The sequence below is a fragment of the Garra rufa genome, chromosome 3, assembly GCF_049309525.1.
Source record: "Garra rufa chromosome 3, GarRuf1.0, whole genome shotgun sequence".
NCBI lineage: Eukaryota > Metazoa > Chordata > Actinopteri > Cypriniformes > Cyprinidae > Garra > Garra rufa.
The window spans coordinates 33,909,020-33,931,669 of NC_133363.1; the positions used below are offsets into that span (position 1 = coordinate 33,909,020).

At 36.5% G+C, this 22,650-nt stretch overlaps 1 protein-coding gene across 1 annotated transcript in view; it reads right to left on the reverse strand.

Moving 5' to 3' along the window:
* Positions 1 to 1,625: 1,625 nt before the first annotated feature.
* The window catches only part of col4a5 (collagen, type IV, alpha 5 (Alport syndrome)), a 67,950-nt gene continuing 46,925 nt past the window's right edge, over positions 1,626 to 22,650 (reverse strand). Inside the window, exons 34-49 of the mRNA XM_073835983.1 lie at positions 17,082 to 17,180; positions 16,856 to 16,945; positions 16,639 to 16,778; positions 16,250 to 16,556; positions 16,111 to 16,161; positions 15,815 to 16,000; positions 13,037 to 13,170; positions 12,012 to 12,084; positions 11,499 to 11,570; positions 11,280 to 11,408; positions 11,073 to 11,171; positions 10,567 to 10,779; positions 10,286 to 10,463; positions 10,083 to 10,197; positions 3,075 to 3,247; positions 1,626 to 2,995 (exon numbers count right to left, since the gene is read on the reverse strand). Coding sequence (XP_073692084.1) covers positions 2,914 to 2,995; positions 3,075 to 3,247; positions 10,083 to 10,197; positions 10,286 to 10,463; positions 10,567 to 10,779; positions 11,073 to 11,171; positions 11,280 to 11,408; positions 11,499 to 11,570; positions 12,012 to 12,084; positions 13,037 to 13,170; positions 15,815 to 16,000; positions 16,111 to 16,161; positions 16,250 to 16,556; positions 16,639 to 16,778; positions 16,856 to 16,945; positions 17,082 to 17,180 — 2,141 coding nt within the window. The 3' untranslated portion in view covers positions 1,626 to 2,913. The remainder of the gene's footprint in view (positions 2,996 to 3,074; positions 3,248 to 10,082; positions 10,198 to 10,285; positions 10,464 to 10,566; positions 10,780 to 11,072; positions 11,172 to 11,279; positions 11,409 to 11,498; positions 11,571 to 12,011; positions 12,085 to 13,036; positions 13,171 to 15,814; positions 16,001 to 16,110; positions 16,162 to 16,249; positions 16,557 to 16,638; positions 16,779 to 16,855; positions 16,946 to 17,081; positions 17,181 to 22,650) is intronic.

Consider the following 22,650-nt stretch of genomic DNA (forward strand, 5'->3'; position numbering starts at 1 on the left):
AATGGGGTCACTGTCATCTGCTCACTGATCCTATTGAGAGCTTAGCTCTTGCCAAATATCAACACTCAGTTTGTCAACTGGATCTAATATGGACTATTTAGGTCCTAATAACCTCTCCTAAGCTCAAAGCTTAGTCATTAACCAATCTGTCCTGGATAACAAGCACATTGTTAAAATCAGAAAGAGCAGGAAGGAGGAAACGAGGGTGATACGCTAACAGGAAAAATACAAAGGAGACAAACATATTTGTTTCAGTGAATTTTACATCCAATTGTTATGTTATGACAAAACAGTGGCTGGAAATCTGTCTTGTGCAACTTCATATGCATCTAATATAAATAAATAGATACGGCATAGATCAGGTTTTCACAACAAAACCCGCCAAATTGCTACTCAAATATAGCCAAAAGTAGCCCAATCGTGTTTCGAGGGGGTCCCCCAGTAAAAAATGAGTTCTGGAGGGTAAAATACGCATTTTTTTTTTACGGGAATCCCCCGTAAAATTAGCATTCCAGTGGTTAAAAATTACGTTATTGAGGTCGCTTTAACCAGCATATATGAAAAACAGCCCAAGGCTGTTAAAGTAGCCCAATTCCGCGGGAAAACCGCGGACTTGGCAACACTGGCATAGATGTCTCTGTCAGGGTAAAGACAGCTGTTTGGTGCAGCCCTACAGTCCTTGTGACTTAGTTCTCCCTCTAGTGGTCCAACATCATAAAACTATTTTTGGTTTTCATGCAGCAAGACCCGCTGCTTTGAATGTGGAAACTTAACTCAAAGAAAATATAAAATAGTTTCTAATTAGTATACATTACAAGTCAAAAGTTTTTGAACACTGAGATTTTTTTTATCAAGTCTCTTCTGCTCACCAAGCCTGCATTTATTTGATCCAAAGTACAGCAAAAACAGTGAAATATTTGTACTGTTTAAAATAACTGTTTTCTATTTGAATATATTTTAAAATATAATTTATTCCTGTGATTCTTAAAATAAATTATTCTAATATTCTGATTGGCTATTCAAAAAACATTATTATTATTATTATTATGTTGAAAACAGCTGAGTAGATTTTTTCAGGTTTCTTTGATGAACAGAAAGTTCAGAAGAACAGCATTTATCTGAAATAGAAATCTTTTGTAACATTACAAATGTCTTTATCATCACATCAATTTAAAGCATCCTTGCTAAATAAAAGTATTCATTTCTATAATTTTCTTCCCCCAAAAATCAAAGAATCCTGACAAAATGTACTCAACTGTTAATAATAATAATAATAAAAAAAACTGTTTCTTAAACAGCAAATCAGCATATTAGAATGATTTCTGAAGGATCATGTGACGCTGAAGACTGGAGTAATGATGCTGAAAATTTAGCTTTGTTCACAGGAATAAATTACATTTTAAAAATGTATTGAAATAGAAAGCAGTTATTTTAAATTGTACAAATATTTCCAAATTCTACAGTTTTTGCTGTACTTTGGATCAAATAAATGCAGACTTGGTGAGCAGAAGAAACTTTAAAAAAACATTAAAAATCTTACTGTTAAAAAACTTTTGACTGGTAGTGTACTATGCTAATACTAATAATCAGAATCCCACTCTATAAAAAGTTCACCTTGCACAGACAAAGTTTGTTTCTTTTATTTCAGTCATTTAGGTTTATAACAACTTCTGGATACTACATAAAAAGGAGAAATGATTTTGAAATACACATTTTTGCAACCCAAGATTTTCATTGTTTCAGATGAGATAAACCACCTCTGTCAGCAAATTGTATGTATGTATGCACTGACAAAACTGTATTTTATAATTGTAATATATGCAACAGTGTAGTTTCTATTCACATTTGCTAACAGACAGTGGTTTATCTAATCTGAAACAGTAAAACACCACACTGTGGTGTAATATAACAAATAAAAACTATGAAAAGTTTACAAATTCATAACACTAGTATTCAATGGGTTTTCACAGAAATGTATTTGCTGTTTAAATGAAATCTGAATAGAGGATAGGTCTTTCAAAACAATGAAATTTATGCATATGTGCTATGAGAAACGCACTACTACTGAATGAAAAAAACCCCTCCTAAAGCCAAATCAAGTTTCTGGATATATACTTTCTTTTTAATATATATATTTATAAAATACTGTTTCATTTAAAGAAAGTTCTTTGTACAAATGTCAGTGTAAATGAAAGTGGAACTAATATCTGAATAAAAGGAGTGACTGGTGAGGATACTGACAAAGAACCCAGAAATTCATTAAAAAGATCTGTTTTGTTTTATGCTAAAAAGGTGTTTTACACAATATACACATTTTATTACTTACAAAAAGAGATAAATGACACATTGCTAAAAAAAAGTCCTGATACAGCAGTGTTAGTACCACCAATAAAGAAGAAAAAGTGATTGGGAAAAAAATCGATAGCCGTAAAAAAAGCAGTCATTAATGTAACGCTTCAGTGCATTTCGTCTCTTTGATGTTCAAAGTGCCGATTTGGTAACATGGAGACAATTCCACTCAAAAGAAAAAAAAAAAGAAAAAGGCGAGAGAGCGTTTCTCCCTCCAAAAAATGTACCGCTTGTGTACCAACATCAAAATTCTTGTAGGAAAATATTACATGAAAAGAATCTCTAGAGAAAAAAAAAATAAATCTAATGCACATTGTGTCACAACTGCCATGGCACCTTGCTGGATCTGCATATTTCTTTTGAGGTACTTCTTTAATTAAAAAAAAGGACTAATAAATTCATTTATTTGTTCAGTTTCTTTTGCTGTGTTGCACAGTAGCACCATAGAGTTAAATGTGAAGATACTGCTCCAGTGAAACATCACTGGCAATCAGCATGATGGCCGCAGTCGTTGTATATGATGGCTGATCCTCAACAACAACGCACTGCAAAAATGTCACTACGTTACGTCCTCTTCATACACACAATACAGCGGCTCACACGGGTCTGCAGGTTTCCAGCTTTCAGTGTCTCTGACTGCGGCTTGCTGTTTCGGCAGAGAAAGAAAATAGTTAGAAAAATACTTTCATGATAGACATCTTTTGGTTTTAAGACTAAAATGTTACCTGAACATTTCATTCCTGTCCACAGTGGCTAGCCAGAAGCTGTACGAGTTGCTGTAATAATTGCAGGTGCCTCGACCGTGGCACTCGATGAACGGAGACGAGCGGAACTCCTCCAGACAGGAACCGGGAGAGGCAAGAGCCTGACCTGAGCCCTCAGCACCTGCACTGGTGTGCTGTTAGACAGAAGAAGATACAGAAAACAATGTGAGGCATAAACCAATGGGAATGTCTGAAGTCTTTTGAATAATAAGACAGTTCTTAAAAATGCAATCTTTGTATCAGGATCAGAAATGAACTTTTCCATTAAGGGAATTTATTTCCAGAGGCATTTTTTACATTCATGAGGGCATTTTTTATAATCACCCTAGTATTATAATCACCATACTATGTTGTCTTTAATAGGGATGCACCGAGTGTTTGGCAACTGAAATTATTCTGCCGAAAATGGCAAAAAAGGCTCTTTTGGTGGTCGGAATAAGCGAAAGGCAGAATAAATTATACCGAACAATGACGTGACGCGATCAAACAGAGGCGCGCACTAATGCAGCAAACATGTCAGCAGTGTGGAAGCATTTAAAACTGTCTGAGAAAGCACCGACAGCACGAGACTGTTTAGTATCACATCGCATGTCTTCCATGAGAAGAGAAAGGGGTGGTTGTTGGTGGTTACTGTATAATGACTGAAATTGCGAAATGGCCTTAAACCATTAGTAAATAAACTACAGAACGTTGTCTTCTTGCAGGTTTCCCACAAAATAAAAGACAACATTCATAAATGTTAGTATTGTAATTTTTCTGTTCTGTAAAATTAAACAAAAAAGTAATGATAACAATCATTACAACAGCTCTATTAATACATTTATTATAACATTCCCCTTTGCTCAGCAAGGCTGCATTTATTTGTACATTAAAAACACATGCCTGATTCAAGAAAGGGGTCTTAAAAATTGCCAAAGAATATTATTTTACTAACTTATTAATTTAAATTGAGTTAAATTGTGCTTTGTTGGTAGGCTATAATGTCTACTAGAATGTTAAAAATGTGTTAAATAAATATTTTTTAATTGTTGTTTGGTAATTGATTTTTTCTTTGAAAAGCAAGACAAAACTGTAAAAAGCAAATAATGGCTATTTAATTTATGCAATGGTGGAAAAAACTGGCAAAATACATGGAGGAAAACCTGTTCGGTAATCAGCCTTCGGCCCAGTGTGTAATTTTGTTTGGCTTCGGCCAAGAATTTTCATTTCGGTGCATCCCTAGTCTTTAATGTCACATATTTAACCAATTACTTGAATCAATATTTTAAAGTTTAAACTATTGTCAGCAACAATAGACTGTTTAAAATGGTAGATTATCTAAATTGTATGTAAAATACAGGAGCTCATAGGGCTGCAATATTATGACAAAAATAATTATTGTAGATTATTGCTCTTTATGTAAGGGATAATGTACAGCAGCAATTCCAGCGTTACGGACGTGACATTCAAGGTCAAAACCTGAAATATAAATCCTCATAAATTTTATTCTTTACCAATATATTGAACCATCTCTTTATATTTTTGAAACCCCTTAAAATAGAGTCCAGACATCAGAAAAGTTTCAGTCTAAAACCCTGTTTTATATTTTAAATGAGGGAAATACACATACGTTACGGACGTGACAAAAAAAGACTCGAGTTTCTGGGAGACAACATATTTTGTAAAATTTCTGCGATTTACAGTGCACAAACCAGAAGTAACAATATCTGCCGAATTGACAAGGGTTGGCTATTTACAAAACCTAAAACATCAATTTTGTTTAAATTTTCGCTTTTATGTTTCAGAGGAAAAATCAGCGTTACGGACGTGACATCTCTCCGTTACGGACGTGACCGTTCTGAAAGCGGAATTTATGCGACTATGGAAATGCGTATAGAATGCTTTAAAAACTTTAACTGAGACGTCTAATAGTAACTTATAGTAAGTAATAAACATTCGTTTAGGCCATTATTTAACTAATTAATGTATACAAAAATGAGACATTTTAATGTTTTTATTAATGTTTTATTTTGTCTATTTTGTTTAATGTATTAATGTTTTCTTGTGAGCTGCCAGATGAAATTCACAGTGCTGACTCGCATCTCCACAGGCCTATACTGGATGGGGCTTTAGAGAGAAATAAAGCCTTCATATTACATAAATATGGGTGCTTGAGGGTGCGAAATCAAACGAAATCAATAGCACCCTCAGTTAAAGCTGTAATAATGTCATTTTATTGCAGATTTAGATAACAATCCAGTGAGTAATCATTAAAAAAAATATATTTTTCTGCTGTAAGCATTAAAACAATGCCCTACCATATTGTAACGCATCAAAGCAGTCAATTAGAGCGTTGCATCCTCGGCCGACTAGCCCGACTTTTTTACACCTCTGGTTGCTGGGCTTCAGGCCAATTTTCACGTCAAAGTTCAGAGGCGGACGGGCACCGGTTTTATCTGTTTTAGGTTTCTCCTTATTTTAATATTTTAGACATCCATAAATTATGGTGAAGAAAAAAATGCCGCGCTGGTGGAAACAACAGGAGACTTCACTTTTGCTTTCACTTTCGAGGCTGGGCACGGACTGCAGCGCAGCTGGAACAGATCCGCGCTCAAGCACACAATATGCTGAAAATTGCCACAAAGGTAAATAAATAACACTGAATGTGTCGGGCCGGAAAGAGTAAAGCTTATTTAAATTATATATTAATAAACTAGTGTATTCTGAGTCAGTGTAACAAAAATCCTTTTTGGACGCGCCTTTAAAGAGAAATTTATCTTTTCGGATTACATAATGAGAGAGTTTTTGTTTTCTATTTGTTTTATTTCGTTAAGTAATAATTTAAAACTATTTTATACGTTTTTTTAAGTGCACACAAATAAAAGTACACCCTTTACAGTACCGAATGATGTATTAACCTACTCTTACCTTTGTGAGCAAAATTGACAGATCATTTTAAATTGCTTCCACTGAAAAAAATGCACTGGCGCCCATGTCCTGCGTCTTCAGCTTCCACTCTCTGCACAAACTATTGGATATGCGCCTAATACCGCACATTTATCTCTAAGTTTAACGTTTAAACTAACATTGTTTTATACTTGAACTATTTCATATCTATAGATTTTATGCAAATCGTGATGATTTGAGTAGGCAAACTGATCAAATTAACAGACTGCAGTCTACCGCTGGGCGCTGTTCCTTAAAAATAATAATAATAAAATAAAATAAAAACTTACATTTTACGAACAAAAATGCTCCAAACGTTTTTTTTCTAAATTAAGTTAATAAAAAAAACGAAAGTATAATCAATTTGCCATTACATACAAAAATGAAGTATTTTGATTTTAAAATAGCAACGCGCGCCATCAGTGTCGTGCCCTAATGTCGACTATGATGGTATAATGTTAGAGCACCCTCATTAATTTAGGAAGCACCCTCAGTGATTTAGTTCTGGAACCGGGCCTGCTTGTGTGCCAGTATGCATATGAATTAATATGAAGCATCTGTAAGAGTCACGTCCGTAACGGTCACGTCCGTAACGCATTATTATGGCTGATAAGAGCAAAGAATTGAGATGGGCTGTTGATCATAATAAGCATGGCCATAAGTTGGCTTTGTACAGAAAGTTTCAAGTTAATTGCATTAGTAATTACTAAATTAAATAAACTTAATCTTTAAAACGTTACGGACGTGACACAACGCTGAAGCGTCCTGACGTCATAAATCTAGCCCTTATAAATCCAAAAATCATAGCTGTTTCGACAAAGTGAGTTTATTTACTTTTCATACAGGCCTCCATCTTTCTACAAAATACTTACTGTTGACACAATTAAAAAATATTCAGTCTTTAATCTCTCATTTGAAATCATGAAATACAGTCGAATGAAAATGTAATTTTACAATAGGTGCACCCATCATACGTGGTGGAAAAACATAGCAATTTCCTTCAAATTTCTATTAAAGCACGTTGATGCAGCTAAATACAGACCTAAATGCACAACTTAAACAGGGTTTTGTTCTTTTTGTATAAACTTAATTTTTTCATGGTAAGGTTGACATTTGCGTGGAATTGCTCACAGGCAGCCGGTAGTTATCGCAGAAATAAGCCCCGACAGTGTGATCAGGACCCGACGCGAAGCGGAGGGTCTTGTATCACACTGAAGGGGCTTATTTCTGCGATAACTACCGGCTGCCTGTACATTATCCCGCTTATTACACGGCTACTTGCCACATAAGGAAAAAAACTGGACATGAATATGAATTTGAAACCTTTTATTGGCATATTTGTTTTAAATTAACATTTTTATCCTTCCGCGAAACGATATAGTACCACGTGACTAACATTCAAACTATGTACGTTAGTAAGACAATTTAAATAGATTAATGTCGAAATTTTCCATTGTTAATTGTGGTTGTCCAGTGTTTGTCACAAGATGGCGCCAAACGGTAATCTTTGTTGGCACGGAGGGATTTTAAACATACAAGTAGTACCGGCTATGCGTTATTACTTTGGAGCGGTGATTATTTGAAAAGAACGAACCTGCAAATGTCTCAACTGACCAATCAGAATCAAGCATTCCAAAGAGCCGTGTAATAAACTGTAATAATGATTATTGACATCGATTTAGAAAACAATTTAAAATGTTTTTGTTTTGTCTAAGTTTTGGGCATGTTAGATTCTAGTTTCAAAGACAAACATGTCAGTCCATGACATTAGTCTAGTCTAGCACACGTTCTGCAAAAAACACCCGTTATAATCACTAAAGCTACTAAATTAATTTTTATTTACATCATATCTGCACTGTGTAGTTTATGATTAGGGAATTCGTAAGTGTGCACAATCAACACAGCTCTGTTTTCAGCGCTGACTAATCTAAGTGTTTCTGATTGGCCAATGCATTCCCAAGTTCATCAGAAACGCATTGATTGGTTAAAAGGCTCTACGCTGCACAACGCACGTAAAAGCTGATGCAGCGCGAGCGATGTAATTCCGCGAATTAAATGTAATTCCGCGAATTGACACTTTTCATTCATTTTCACATTTTATTTTAATAGCAGCAGCCGTAAAGCATAGCTGTTATAGTGCATTTTGACCCTTTGTCTGGAGTGTTTTTGTTCATTTTGGACAAAGCATGGTAATGGATATGAAGATGTTAATGTATTTGGTCTTGGTGGAATAGATCTGCTATGCTGCTGCTGTTGGTTATTGCTGTTGTTGTAGATTATTGCTGCTGCTCCAAAGCAAGTACAGGAACTTGCTACTGCCAATACATATGCCGATACGGTGCTGTGAGTATTTAAGACATACTGCTTCTGCACAAATAGCATATATAATAACCCGTAGCAGATCTAAACAGGTGGAGCTGGGGAAGGTGAAGGGTTTCAGAGAAAGTCTGAAAAAGCGTGCTGTGTTAACCAGCTATTTAAATGTATAGCATCAAGCTCATTGGCTGCGTATGCAACGTTAACCAATCAGCTTGAGCCAAGTAGTTTAACGCTTTGGATATCATCAATTTGTGTTCATGACCCATCAGCTTGAACCATCTAGAGATTCATGACAGAAGGTGGCTTTTTTTAGTTATATAAAATGTTATATTTGGTACATTTATTTACGTAAAAATATGTTTAAAAATTCTTATCTTTAATCCTTTTACAATAAATCATAAATTACTGGAAAAGTCATATGAATTAAAAAAAAATGGTTAAAAAGAGTGGGAAACATGAACATTCAACATGTAAAACTTAATTATTTTAGTTACTTATTTTTATGTTTGGATACTCCTAGTTTCAGTCAATTTAAAAAAAGATTGTCATGTCATTACAGTAGATGTACCAGAGAAAGCCTACAGTGGGGCTTACGTTACAATTTTTGTGGACAATGGGGGCCTTGGAGTCAAAAAGGTTGAGAACTTATGGTCTATATGGGTCAACATTTTTTTTTTTTTAAAGATTTATTTTTTGGCATTTTTGCCTTTATTGTGATAGGACAGATCAGTAATGACAGGAAATTAAGTGGGAGAGAGATCGAACACGGAACGCCCGGAGGGCAATGGCACTGTATGTCGGTGCGCTGCCCACAAGGCTATATTAGCTTCTTACATGTTGGTTATAGGGATGTAACAGTGGTCACATGACGATATGAATCGACAGGTCCTCCAGGCAAAAAGTGTAGTTTTTAAAATATATTTAAACTTCTTATTCTAACATAAAAGGTCTTTAAAGTTGTGTTTTGGGCCATTATGTTTTGGCACAGTATCTGTCAAACAAACTAAAATCTGAAAGCACAATACGGCTTTAAGTCTGATTTCGCTGCACGTTTCAAAGCAAATTGCGCACTTCGTTCAGGCGATTTCTCGTTTATTTCATGTGTCGTGAGTTTAGCGCTACCAGATATGCTTTATTTCCGTGGCAGATGATTACAGCATTTCACTAAATTTGTAGATGCGTTTTCACTGAAGTTGGAGTTTTCCGTCAAAATAGAAGCTTAAAAGTGCAGTATGAATAGCCGACAGCTAGCGGTTTAAAAATTAGGAAAGAAGTATTGTAATTTCCCTACTGTAGTGTAAAGCAAAACACCAGTGTGAATATAATTTAGGCTAAGACAGTATATCACAGTAAATCAAAAGAGGGTTGAGTCCCGTTTAAAGTTCAGGTACAAGTCAATTCACTGACTTTTTTTGACTTTAGATAAGAACATGGGTTGGAGCTCTTAATTTTGACCTTTCAAAGTGCATTAAATAGAATAATTTAACTTTAAAATGTACACAATTGTAATTTTGTAATTGTAATAATGTCTTTTTTTTTTTACATATCGCAATAAATATCATATTGTGGATTGTGGATTTTGAAATATTATATAATTGTGAGATTTTGATATCATTACATTCCTAATTGGTTAGAGTTTGATTTAGCAGACAAAAGTTTACTACTACTAACATTCAATTCTTTCTAAATTAAATGACCCCCAGAGTGCATACATATGGTACATACCATCATGAAGGAGAAACCGATCCAGAGCATGTCCCAGTTGTCCGGGCAGGATGGCACCCGAATGGTCTGGCTGTGTATTGCAATCACCATGGCTGGAGCTTCACACACAGAGCACCTGCGCACACACACAAAAGGATTCAGGTAAATTAGCCCAACCACAGATTCCACTCCTAATCATCTGTGTTAAAGTGGCCATCTCTTACCGACTGATGAAAGGTTTGATGCTCTCTCCAGTGATAGGCGCCATGCTCATAGGCATGGGCTGTGGTGTGGACAGCCAATAGGAGTAGTCATTGCGAGAGGCGAAGTTGCAGACATTGTTGATGTTGCAGAACATGAAAGGCATTGTGCTAAAACGACGTAGACAACTACCAGCCGTACCTGATGTTTGATTTGAAAAAACAACAACAACAACAACACATTAATAATGATACATGTGATGTGAGAAAGAGAATGCTACATGCAAGTTTTTGGGGCCACTCACCCAGGTCCTGTCCGTGCGCCCTCTCATTGCCTTGCACATAGAGTAATGAGTAGCCATCATAGATGAGTCTCGTATCACCAGGACACAATGGCACATCTGTGGTCTGACTGTGGCGTGTGATCAGAAAACCGTGCGCAGCAGACGATGATCCTGCGATACCTGGAGGGCCCTGAATACCTTCTGGACCAGGAGGGCCAGGGTAACCACGCTGACCTGTAAATAATTATGTTGTGGTTATTGTGAGGCTAATACATGGAAGTGGAGAAGATCTGTTTGTTCTCACTGGATCTTGTCGTAATCATCCCTCCCTAGCATTTTCGTCTAGTTTTTATTCATCTTGCTTACATTTTTTTTTTTTACTTGAATCTTTAAAGGCCTTTTGCCTTTAATTGGACAAGACAGTGGAGATGCTCCAAAATGGAAAACGATCTGAGCTGGATTTGAATTCAGGAAGCTCTTGTGCAACATGTCTACCCACCAAGCCACATCTTGGACCTTAATATTACCTGGTTGTCCAGCTGGTCCTGTATCTCCCTTTCTTCCTGGTGAGCCGGTAAATCCTGGAGGTCCCATTGGACCAGGGTCTCCAGGGTCGCCAGGTGAACCTGAAGGTAAAAGTGACATCAGACGTGATGAGAAAAAAGATGAGATCAGGTATCAGGAATATCATCTTTCTTGACTGTACTGTGTATAGTCTAAACAAATCCACTAACCTGGAAGACCCTGCAGTCCCAAGGGGCCTGGTGGGCCTCTGCCGCCTTGGATACCAGGTGGTCCAGGTGGACCACGCTCTCCCTTCAACAGAATAGGCTCTGGAGCATAGCCTGGGTCACCAGGAGGTCCTGTGGTCAAAACAGGGGAGAAGAGTATTAGAGGGTGCTTTTTTATTAGATTTGTAACAGGAAAAATATCCAGCTATTAAAATGACACACCTGGTGTTCCAGCATCACCACGTTCTCCTGGGTTGCCAGGAGATCCAGAAATGCCAGGTTGTCCCTTTGGTCCTATAACATGCAGAGGTTATGTGGATAAAACTCTTTCATAAATAAAGCTTCACAACAAGCATTGAAAGCATAGTTCAATTTAAAATGAAAAATGCGGTCATTAATTGCTCACAATCATGTCGTTCTAAACCCGTAAGACCTTCGTTCATCTTTAGAACACAAAATAAAACATTTTAGATGAAATCCGAGAGCTTTCTGACCCTCCATAGACAACAAGGGTCCTAGGCCCAGAAAGGGCCCAGAAAGGTACAGAGAACATTGACAAAATGTGGTTTAATTGTAATTATATGAGGCTACACAAAAATGATCAAAATTCTCTTTTTGTATTCCATGGAACAAATAACAGCAAATGGGACTAAATAACATTATGGTGTGTAAATAATTACAGAATTGTAATATTTTGGTAAATGATTCCTTTATTTTTATATAAGAATAACTGACCTGGGAATCCAGGAACACCCTGAGGTCCAAGATCTCCTTTCTGTCCACTGGGTCCTGGATTTCCTGGATTGCCCTTGTCAAACACAAAAAACAGCACCATTATCCAACTGGATTAATATTCAATTATTAATTATATTGAATCTGAATTTTTTCCTGTGATTTCAACGCTGAATTTTTCATTACACCAGTCACAAGATCCTTCAGAAATGATTTTAACATTCTGATTTGCTGCTCAAAAACATTTATTATTATTATTATACATTTTTTAAGGTTTCTCTGATTAATAGAAAGTTCAGAAGAACAGCATTAATCTTTTGTAACATTAGAAATGTCTTTATCCTCACTTTTGATCATTTTAAAGCATCCTTGCTAAATGAAGCAGTACTTTCTATAATTGTATAATGTTACAAAAGCTATTTATTTCAGATAAATGCTGATCTTTGGATCTTTCTATTCATCAAAGAAACTGTTTTAAATATTATTATTAATAATAATAATAATAAATATTTCTCAAACAGCAAATCAGCATATTAGAATGATTTCTAAAGGATCATGTCACAATGAAGACTGGATTAATGATACAATTTTTGCTTTGATCACAGGAATAAAAGTCATTTTAAAACATATTCAAATAGAAAGAAGTTATTTAAGTAGTCTAAATATTTCACAGTATTACTGCTTTTGCTATATTTTGGAACAAATAAATCCAGGCTCGGTGATTAGAAGAGACTTTTCTTTAAAAACATTAAAAATCTTACTGTTCAAAAACTTTTGACTGGTAGTGTACTAACACAACTGTGCAGGAAAGTAGTTGCCAATGTACAATCATTGCATTTAGCAGTCATTATCAAAAAATGATAACAACCAGAGTATGTTAAAACTGACCAATCAGAATCATGTATTCCAAAAAAACATTAATAAACACAAACTATTGTCCACTTTTCAGCAAAGTCACAGATCAAAAACCCAAATGCAGCCTACAATACAAAGTTTCTAATATTTCAGAACAATTTAATAATGCTTACCGGAAAGCCAGGGGGACCATATTCTCCTTTCAGTCCTGGTGCACCAGGTGTCCCAGGGAGTCCAGGCATGCCCTTCTCACCTTTTACTCCTCCACTACCTGGAGGTCCACGTTGACCCTCAGGGCCAGGAGGACCTTCACATTCACAAAAAAAGAAACCAGTTTCTACCTGTTTTACTCAAACCAAATCAGGTCAAAACAAACAGGATTCATCTTTCATCATCAAATCATTGTCAGTACTATTTAAACAAGCACTGATGTCTGGGTTTGTGCACATGTGTATCATGTGTAGTGTTGTATATGGTGTGCTGAATGGTTCTAGGAGAAGGTGAAGGCACAAAAAAACATTAACTAAACACTCATAACTACAGTATATTCCTATAATTGAATGGGGATAAGAAAGTTAAGCATCAAAATTTAAACATGAATCCCAGTCGCACTGAACCTCTTATGCAAAGGTAAATCATCTATTAACAAATTGAAGTGCACAGCATGACACAGGTGAGTATCAAACCAAGTTGTCTAACCTGCAGGACCTATAGTGGGGGTCAAAGGTCAACGGGTTCCCAAAAATCCAATAAGAGGAGAAGCAAAGAACAAGGTAAACGTTTTTAAATACAGAGCAGAGCAACATAAGAACAGGTAAAGCATTGTAGCATAAAAATCAGCTCTATAACATGAAGAAGCTGACCTGCCGGGCCTGCAAAGATCCAATGTCATCAGGAGGAGCAGAGCCATTCCCAGGAAAAGTAAAGTAAAACAAAAAATGCATATAATACCCAAAATGCGGCCAAACAGGCTCTAGCCAAAATGGCCTCCTTCTTCATCAAATTCAAAAGCGTCATATCTATCTTATATGGAGTGCAGCAGAATTCATAAATGAAGGATGTTTTTGCTTTTTTATGAGGTGGAGCCCATTTTAGATAGTCCTGCAATGGCTTTTCATTTTTATCTTTTTACAAATCAGCACATTTTCCATGCAAAAATGTCAGATGACCCTTCATTTGGTAAGACATAGACAGCATCCTGTGCACAACACTGCAGCTTTTACTGCTGAAAAGAAGGAACCGGTGAACATGAAGACACAATTATTGGATGGGTGAACTGTTAAACTTGGATAGTAGACGCAGACACTGTGTAACACTCATAGAGCCCTGACTGGGCAACTGTGAAACACTGACTACACAAAACCTCTTCATGCATGCACATCCTTCATTTCTCTTTAAGACATGACAAACTCGTACACAATAAACAAGGGAGTGATGAGAACAGAAGATCACTTGCAGTGAAGTGAATGCAAACAGTGTTTGGTGCTCTGTCATCTGAGAGTGAGTGTATTTGTGCTCAGTGACATGGATATGGCATAATCATGATTGCTTGTGCAATATTCCATGCAAATCAGTCAAACAAACAAAAACAAAGCCAGTATGCCCTCTGGTTCGCAATCATAATATTGCATATGCTGATGAAGTGCTTCCCAGCCAGGGGTACTTGTACCTGACTTTGTTTAATTTATAAAACAGATTTATGACTTAATAATATTAGGGCTGCCAGTGGAGAAAAAATTATGTTGTTGTGTCAATTACAAGACAAATATCACTGGTCATCTTCTCTGGTATAAGTTCCCATAAGAATTACAAGGCACTACACCAAAACCATAAATGATCACTTCTCATAAATCGATTTGTTTGTTTCTGAAGGGTGTAGGCGTGCATAAGAAAAACAACAAACACTGTGGTAAAGCACAGTATTAAATATTAAAAGTATTTGGTAAAGCCAGTATTTGTTTCTGTATTTGTTGGGATTACTATGGAAGCCCGTTTCAACCAGTGAATAAGAAATAAAAAAGGTAATTGGACTTTTGGTAAAAGGACTTTTTATCTCACAATTCTGATTTTTTTTCTCAAAATTGCGTCATATAAACTCGCAATTCTGACTTTTTTCACAGAACTGTGAAATATAAACACACATTTGTGAGTTATAAAGTCAGAACAGCTGGATATAAAGTCAGAATTGCAAGATAAAAACTTGCAATTCTGACTTTGTTTCTTGCAATTGCGAGTTTATATCTCGCAATTCTGACTTTCTGAGAATTCAGAGAAAATAAAGTCAGAATTGTGGGATATAAACTCACAATTGGGAGAAATTAAAGTCAGAACTGCGGGATATAAACACAACTGCAAGAAAATCAAGTCAGAATTGTGAGATATAAACTCGCAATTCTAACTTTTTTTCTCGCAATTGCGAGTTTGTATTTCGCAATTCTCACTCTCTCTTTTTGTGAGATATAAACTCGCAGCTGTGAGTTATAAAGTCCAGTTCTGAGGAGAAAAAAAGACTGATATGTTCACAGAATTGTGAGTTTATATCACATAATTCTGACTTTATTTTTTAGAATTGCAAGTTTAGATCTCAGAATTCTGACTTTTTTAGTTCATATCTCACAATTCTTAGAAAAAAAGTCAGAATTGCGAGTTTGTATCATGCAATTCTGAGAAAAAAAAGTCAGAATTGTGAGATAAGTCGCAATAACCCTTTTTTAATTTTTTTTTATTCAGTGGTGGAAACGGGCTTCCATAGATTACAAAGTTGTTTTTGTCGACCAATTTAGAAGTTCTGATTTAAGTAATTCTTTGAATAATGATTTTAACAAATTTGACTATTAAATAAAACTAAATCAGAATAAATGCAAATGTCAGTTTGACATGATCATTTTGACTCATGACATTGTGAAACCCAGAGGGCGGGGCTGGCCAAAAGAATGAGAAGTTTAACTTACCAGATCTTCCGGGGGGACCAGGTTGGCCTTGGGAACCTTTAGGTCCCTGCACAGGCAGGCCTGGAGGCCCAGGTGGTCCTGCAGGACCACTTGGACCAGGTAACCCAGAAAATCCTGCTTCACCTTTTGGACCAGGAAATCCAGGATTACCAGCAGGACCCGGAAAACCAGGGTCTCCTTTTGGCCCTGTAAAAACAGTCAATTATTGTATATTTGCTATGAAAATTACAATGAGGAATTTGTTCTTGAGGAAGGTGTAAAAACAAGATACATGAACAAATCATTCAGTACTTTACCTGGTGAACCTGGGAAACCTGGTGGGCCTGGGCCACCAAGGCCTGGAGCACCTAGGTTTGAAATTAAAAAGAAATTATTCTAGATATGTCTGCTACACTGAGCACATATAACACACTTTTGATTTCCTTTGGATCTAACCTGGGTCACCCTTTTGTCCTGGGGGTCCTGGAATACCATCACGACCAGCAAGACCTTTATCACCAGGAAGGCCAGGTAATCCAGATCGTCCAGAATCTCCTGGCCTACCTGGTGCTCCACTAGGACCGGAAGGGCCTGGAGCGCCATCTAAACCTTTAGGGCCTGGAATTCCAGGTGCACCTTGGAATCCTGGGAGTCCTGGATCACCCTTTGGTCCAGTGCCACCAGGCAAGCCTGGAGATCCCGGAAGGCCAGGCTGGCCTTTCAGACCAGGGGTTCCAGGAAATCCTGAAGGGCCTGGTTCACCCTGGGAATTTAACAGATTTTAATAGCATTAAATATTAAAGCAAATACTCTCAATGTTCAAGCAGAAGACATGATGTGTTTACCTTTGGCCCAGGAGTTCCCGGTTGTCCAAATCCTGGTGAGCCAGGATCACCTTTGGGTCCTGGGAACCCTGGTGTTCCTGGGGAACCAGGCTGGCCAGGTCGGCCAGATTGGCCGGGGTTTCCTTTCACTCCAGAAACTCCTATAACAAAAAAGACTGGCTCAGTCTAGCTTCAAGATTTCAATTTTTTTAGAGTTGTACGAGAATGAAGAGCTGACCTGGAAATCCCATCTCCCCCATGCTACCCTTTAGTCCTGGGGCTCCTGGAGACCCTGAAGCTCCTGGGAGACCAGGATCACCTTTTGGGCCTAAACATGAAGACAAAAATCAATTAAACTTGTCAACCAAACCCCATTCACTAGTACATATGCACATACAGGAGACTAGTTGATTAAAGATGCTTTTGATGGCTCAAATTTAAATATGTGTACTTGTCTGCTTTACCTGCAGGTCCTGGTAGACCTGGCCTTCCATCTTGACCAGCGAGACCAGGATCTCCAGGGATACCAGGAATACCCTTCGCTCCTGGTGGTCCGCTAAAACCTACAAAACAAATAAAGAGAATCATGGAGTGACCAAAATATGTGAGGAGATTAAAAAGATTCATTCCTTTAATTCCGAAATTGGGAAAAAATGGTCAAAGAGGGACCCAGTTTTCTTTATTTAAGAGATACTTCCACTGATCAAAGACATACTGATCACAAAGAAAAGGATGATGATATTTATTCAGTGATAATATGATATAAGTTAGGTCCTGTTTCTGCTTTGGCTTCATTAAAGTAATAATATAAAAAACAATTATCTAATTTAGCAAATAACATGTTGACTTTATAATAATACAGCATCACAGCACAGTTCATTCTAGGGGTGTGTGATAATTACAAAAAATTATATCTCAACATTTTCTGAAATTTTGTCAATAACGATAATTAGATGATATTTTATAGATGACTGCCATAGACAACTGACTCCCAAAGCATTTGATATTCTTAATATTCTGTGCGGTGGTTAGTTTGCAGGAGTACCAGAAATTATGTTTAAACAGATTTTTACCTTTTAAGGGCATTTTTACCTTTTTAGTTAAATAAAATAAAATAAATAGTAAGACACTATAGGGCTGTTACCAATCACATGGAATCAGAATCAACAAAATTTGTGTTTGCAATGAAGAGGTGGCACAGAATCTCCATCTGAAGTGGCATTTAGATGCATTCACACAGACTGTTTAATGCAGGACATGAATGCATTTAACATGCAGTTACAAATGCATAAATGATGTTTTGATATTTTAAAAATAAAACATTCAGGGTAACACTTTACAATAAGGTTCATTAGTTAACATTAGTTAACCATATTAGTTAACATGAACTAATAAAGAACTGGACTTATACAGCATTTATTAATCTTTGTTAATGTTAATTTCAACATTTACTAATACATTATTAAAATTTTGTTAACATTAGTTAATGCAGTGTGAACTAACATGAACAAACAATGAACAACTGTATTTCCGTTAACTAACGTTAATAAAGATTAGTAAATACATTAACAAATGTATTGCTCATGGTTAGTTCATGTTAGTTAATACATTAACTAATGTTTAACTAATGAACCTTATTGTAAAGCGTTACCACATTCAGTAGTGATATTTGAAAAGATTTTAGGAAAAAAGGGAAAATATTAGGGGTGCGAATCTTTCGGTACCTCGCGATTGAATTCATATTGTTTCTTGGGGTCACAAATCATGGTTTTTCAACTATTTTTTTTTGTGCAGACTGGACATCAAACGCGCCAATGTTTTGATACAAAAACACACAAGGCTATAGTATGGGTAGTCCTGACTCAAGAAACCAGTGTTTCCTATTAACTATTAACTTCCTAATAAATAAAAAATATTTTTGCCTTTTACTTACACTTTCAAGATTTGAAGATTTTTCGCACATACTCTTTGTTTACTACGGCGTGGAGTACTTACCACACATTTTACAAGATTAGATGTTTGTCAGTGGTGCTTAGGATCTGCAAATCATTCGCCATCATCCTATCAGTCATCTCTCCTTACTCTGTTCATGTGGTAAGTGAAATTTTACGCCTTTCCAAATACGGAATCACTATACGGGCACATCCCTACTTCCCATAATATCACAAGATAAATAATTGACTGCATGAGTAAGTCACTGAGTCATTTATTCCACTAATTTGTTAAAATGGCTGATTGATTCAGTAACAAAACCCTGTTGCGTGTTGTTCAGAGATGCAAAACAGTTCTGCTGTGGCTTTTGGAACATTTTGAACTATTTTTATTGACAAAAGAAAACTTGTAAGTCAATTAATATTAACTTCTATTTTATGAAATCAGTATCACATTTGCAATATTGCCAATATTTGGAGAAAAAACTGCACTCTTTGTGCGATAATAACTATAACAAATGATATAAATATTAGGGGTGGCACGGTTCACAAAACCCACGGTTCGGTTCGTATCACGGTTTTAGGTCACGGTTTTCGGTTCTGTACGGTTCTTGTTTTTATTTTTTCTATTTTAATCTTTAACACTCCAGAAGTTTGTTTTGGCATATGAAATGTAGCTTGATTATCCACAATTTAGGATACATTATTTAAAAAAAAGTTTTATCATGTAATCATGCACAAACTGAATTGGACTTGACTTTAAGCACATTATTGAGACCATCTCTGAGGAAAGTTAGGGGAGATTTGATACAGCAATAGAGAAGACATTGATGACATGCTTTTCATTTATTTGGCAAAAACAGGACAATGTGTATCTCCACAGGAATTTGTGCCTTTTTAGCACATAAAGATTGAACTGAAGAATTAACTTGCATGTCTACCAATACACTGGTGTGATGTCTTCTCAGATGAACTGACAAATTAGAAGTGTTGCCGTTAGCATATTATATGCATTTTCCACAATGCTTGCACACAGTCTCAGTTCGATCTATTCTTTTATTCCCGTCTTCATCATAGGTAACATGAAATCCAAAATGTTCCCACACAACTGACCTGGCTAAGGGGCTGTTCACATGAAGCCTCTTTTGCGCACTCAAGTTTGTTATTTCAAATGTAGACGCGCGGTATGCGCGCTCGTAATGGAAGCGACGCGGTGCGACACGCTCGTTTTTTCCAGGCGCGTCCGCACCGCATCGAGATAAAAACATCTCAACTTTTCAAAATTCCGCAAGCTCACCGCAGGCCATGTGACATGAACCAACCAATCAGCTTCATCCTTTCCTTTAATAAAATTGAAAGCACAGCCAAGTTGGATGAACAGCGTATCATAGCTGGCGCATCCTCCAACTCCGGGCAGCCTTCCTTATCTCTCCCACTTGCCATTTCTACACGTGACGTAACCTGCAGCACTCCACTTTTACTGTCTCTATGTCTACACACACCTCTTATTTTGCGCAAAAAGGACACTCACGAAGCTACATTGCGCATGCGTTGAACCGTGCGACGCACACACGCACCGAACCGAGACAAGCGAACCGAACGGTTCGGTTGTTTTTCATGTACTGTGCCACCCCTAATAAATATAAAAGATTTTATTAAAATCTTATTAAAAGTCATGATGGTGTGAGCTACAGATCTGGCCATTTAAAATGCGCGAGGGAAGTAAAGTGGTCTCGCGTGACGCCGGTGTATTCTGAAGGACCCTTAGAAATGCATTTACACAGGAAAGACATGATCAGTAGGGGGCAGTCATGTAACGCACTGAACTCAAGCGGCAGCAAACATCGCTGCAAGCTAATCGTTTGTACGGTGACCTGGAATGGACACCTTCGGTTCACTTATGTTTGTCGTGGTCATATTATGTCGTTGCCACGAGATATTAATTTGTGGGAACATCATATTAACTTGTCGTGGCCACGAGATCATTTTGTCGAGGTAAGGACATCCTTATGTTTAATGCATAAACAAACCTGCGTGACCATAACCCAGGATAATCAGAGATAGGTTTATTAATATTTTATTTTGAGTTAAGAAATTATTATATTAATTGTTATAGAAATTAATGCAATATTAAATTATTATATTAACAATAGGCAATGCTGTATATGCGAATGCTGTCTGTGCGCGATGTAGACAGCATTCAAAAGTTTATCATGAATAAATATTACATAACGTACTTCTAATTAAATACCCTTACAAGAAACATTTTATGCACCCACAGCCCTATCCATTAATTGATCCTCTTTTGTAATAATTGTATTATTCGTTCATATTCGTTCTTTTTCCCTTAATTTCGATCTCTTAACATTCTGATCTAAATGATAAATGCTGACATGCCATTAAAGCTTTGATTATGCTATATGGCTGGGATTTTTACACACACACACACACACACACACACACACACACACACACACACACACACACATATATATATATCAATAAAGGTCAATCAATAAATAACCTTTATAGTGTTTCATTGACGAGTGAATCATTCACGTTCCATTTGTAAATCGTTAATGGTCACACACGGGCATAAATACAATCATAAAGTCAAAACTTTATTGGCATAACTGTCGTTTACAATATTTGCAAAATATATAGCAAATATCATATATACAGAAAGTTATTTAGGTTAAGCGATTCACAATAAACAAAACAAAAAATAGATAGCTCTAAATCACTTATTATTTATTATTATTATTATTATTATTATTATTATTAGGCTATTATTATTTTAATAACTGGTTAGGGCTATTTATTTTTAACGCCTGACAATTATGCCAGTAAAGTTTTGACTTTTTGATTGTATTTATGCCCGTGTGTGACGATAAATGAGCATGTTTTCATTTACAAATGAAACTACGTGAATGATTCATTCCTCAGTAAAACAGTATTTATATAGTCTAGTCTATTAATTAGACGAAACAATATATATATATATATATATATATATATATATATATAAAATAATATTATTTTGTCATATTCATGATTCCTGATTTTATATATGAAAACTTCGTTTTGAAGTGCATTCGTGTTACACCCGGCTCAATGATGTAACATAAAGGGAGACGACACAGGCGAAATAAAGTTAAACGTAACATTTATTATCCCAAAATTAAAGTAAACATAATCAAAACATCAGTATCAGTAGGTCTAATCAGTGTGAAAAGCGAATGAATGGATGCAGTAAGTGTTGTCAGTGATAGTGAATGGATGCAAAACAAAACATAATGCTACAAATTGGAGCGCAGCTCTGGCCAACTGCCCGAGGAACAGCGGCCCTGACGAACTCTGGCAAGGTGTTTAAATAGGAGCGATGACGACCATCAGGTGCGCTGAAGTCACGCCCCAATCTCAATCCTAAAAGAAACAAAAACACCTAAACCAAAACAGGGCAGTCCTAACACACCCCCCTTAAAAAAAAAAAAAAAATCCCACATAAAAAAATTTAATTGTAACATACATACGTATGGATTGGAAGTAGGTCAAGTCACATCAATTGGAGACAAAAAACCATCACGTCACTCCGCCAGAGGGGCACGTGACAAAGTGTCCGCAAAAACATTCTCAATTCCCTTAATATGTTTAATCGTCAAGTTGTAAGGCTGGAGGAAAAGTATCCACCGCATTAATCGTTGACTCGGACTCTGCAATGAGTGAAGAAATGTCAAGGGATTGTGATCCGAAAAAATGACAACTGGGGACCCTCCCCCCACATATACATCAAAATGTTGAAGTGCCCAGATAAGTGCTAGAGTTTCCTTCTCAATAACAGAATAGTTCAACTGATATGAATTAAATTTACGTGAAAAATAACTAATTGGATGACTAAGACCATCAGAATGAGTCTGGAGTAAAACCGCTCCGGCTCCCACATGACTTGCGTCAACTTGAATCTCGAAAGGAAGGCCACTTAAGGGCGCTGCTAACACAGGAGCAGCTGTCAACAACAATTTAACATTCTCAAAAGCTTTTTGACAATGTAGAGTCCACTCAAATTTAGCAGAGTTCTTTAAAAGATTAGTGAGGGGACAAA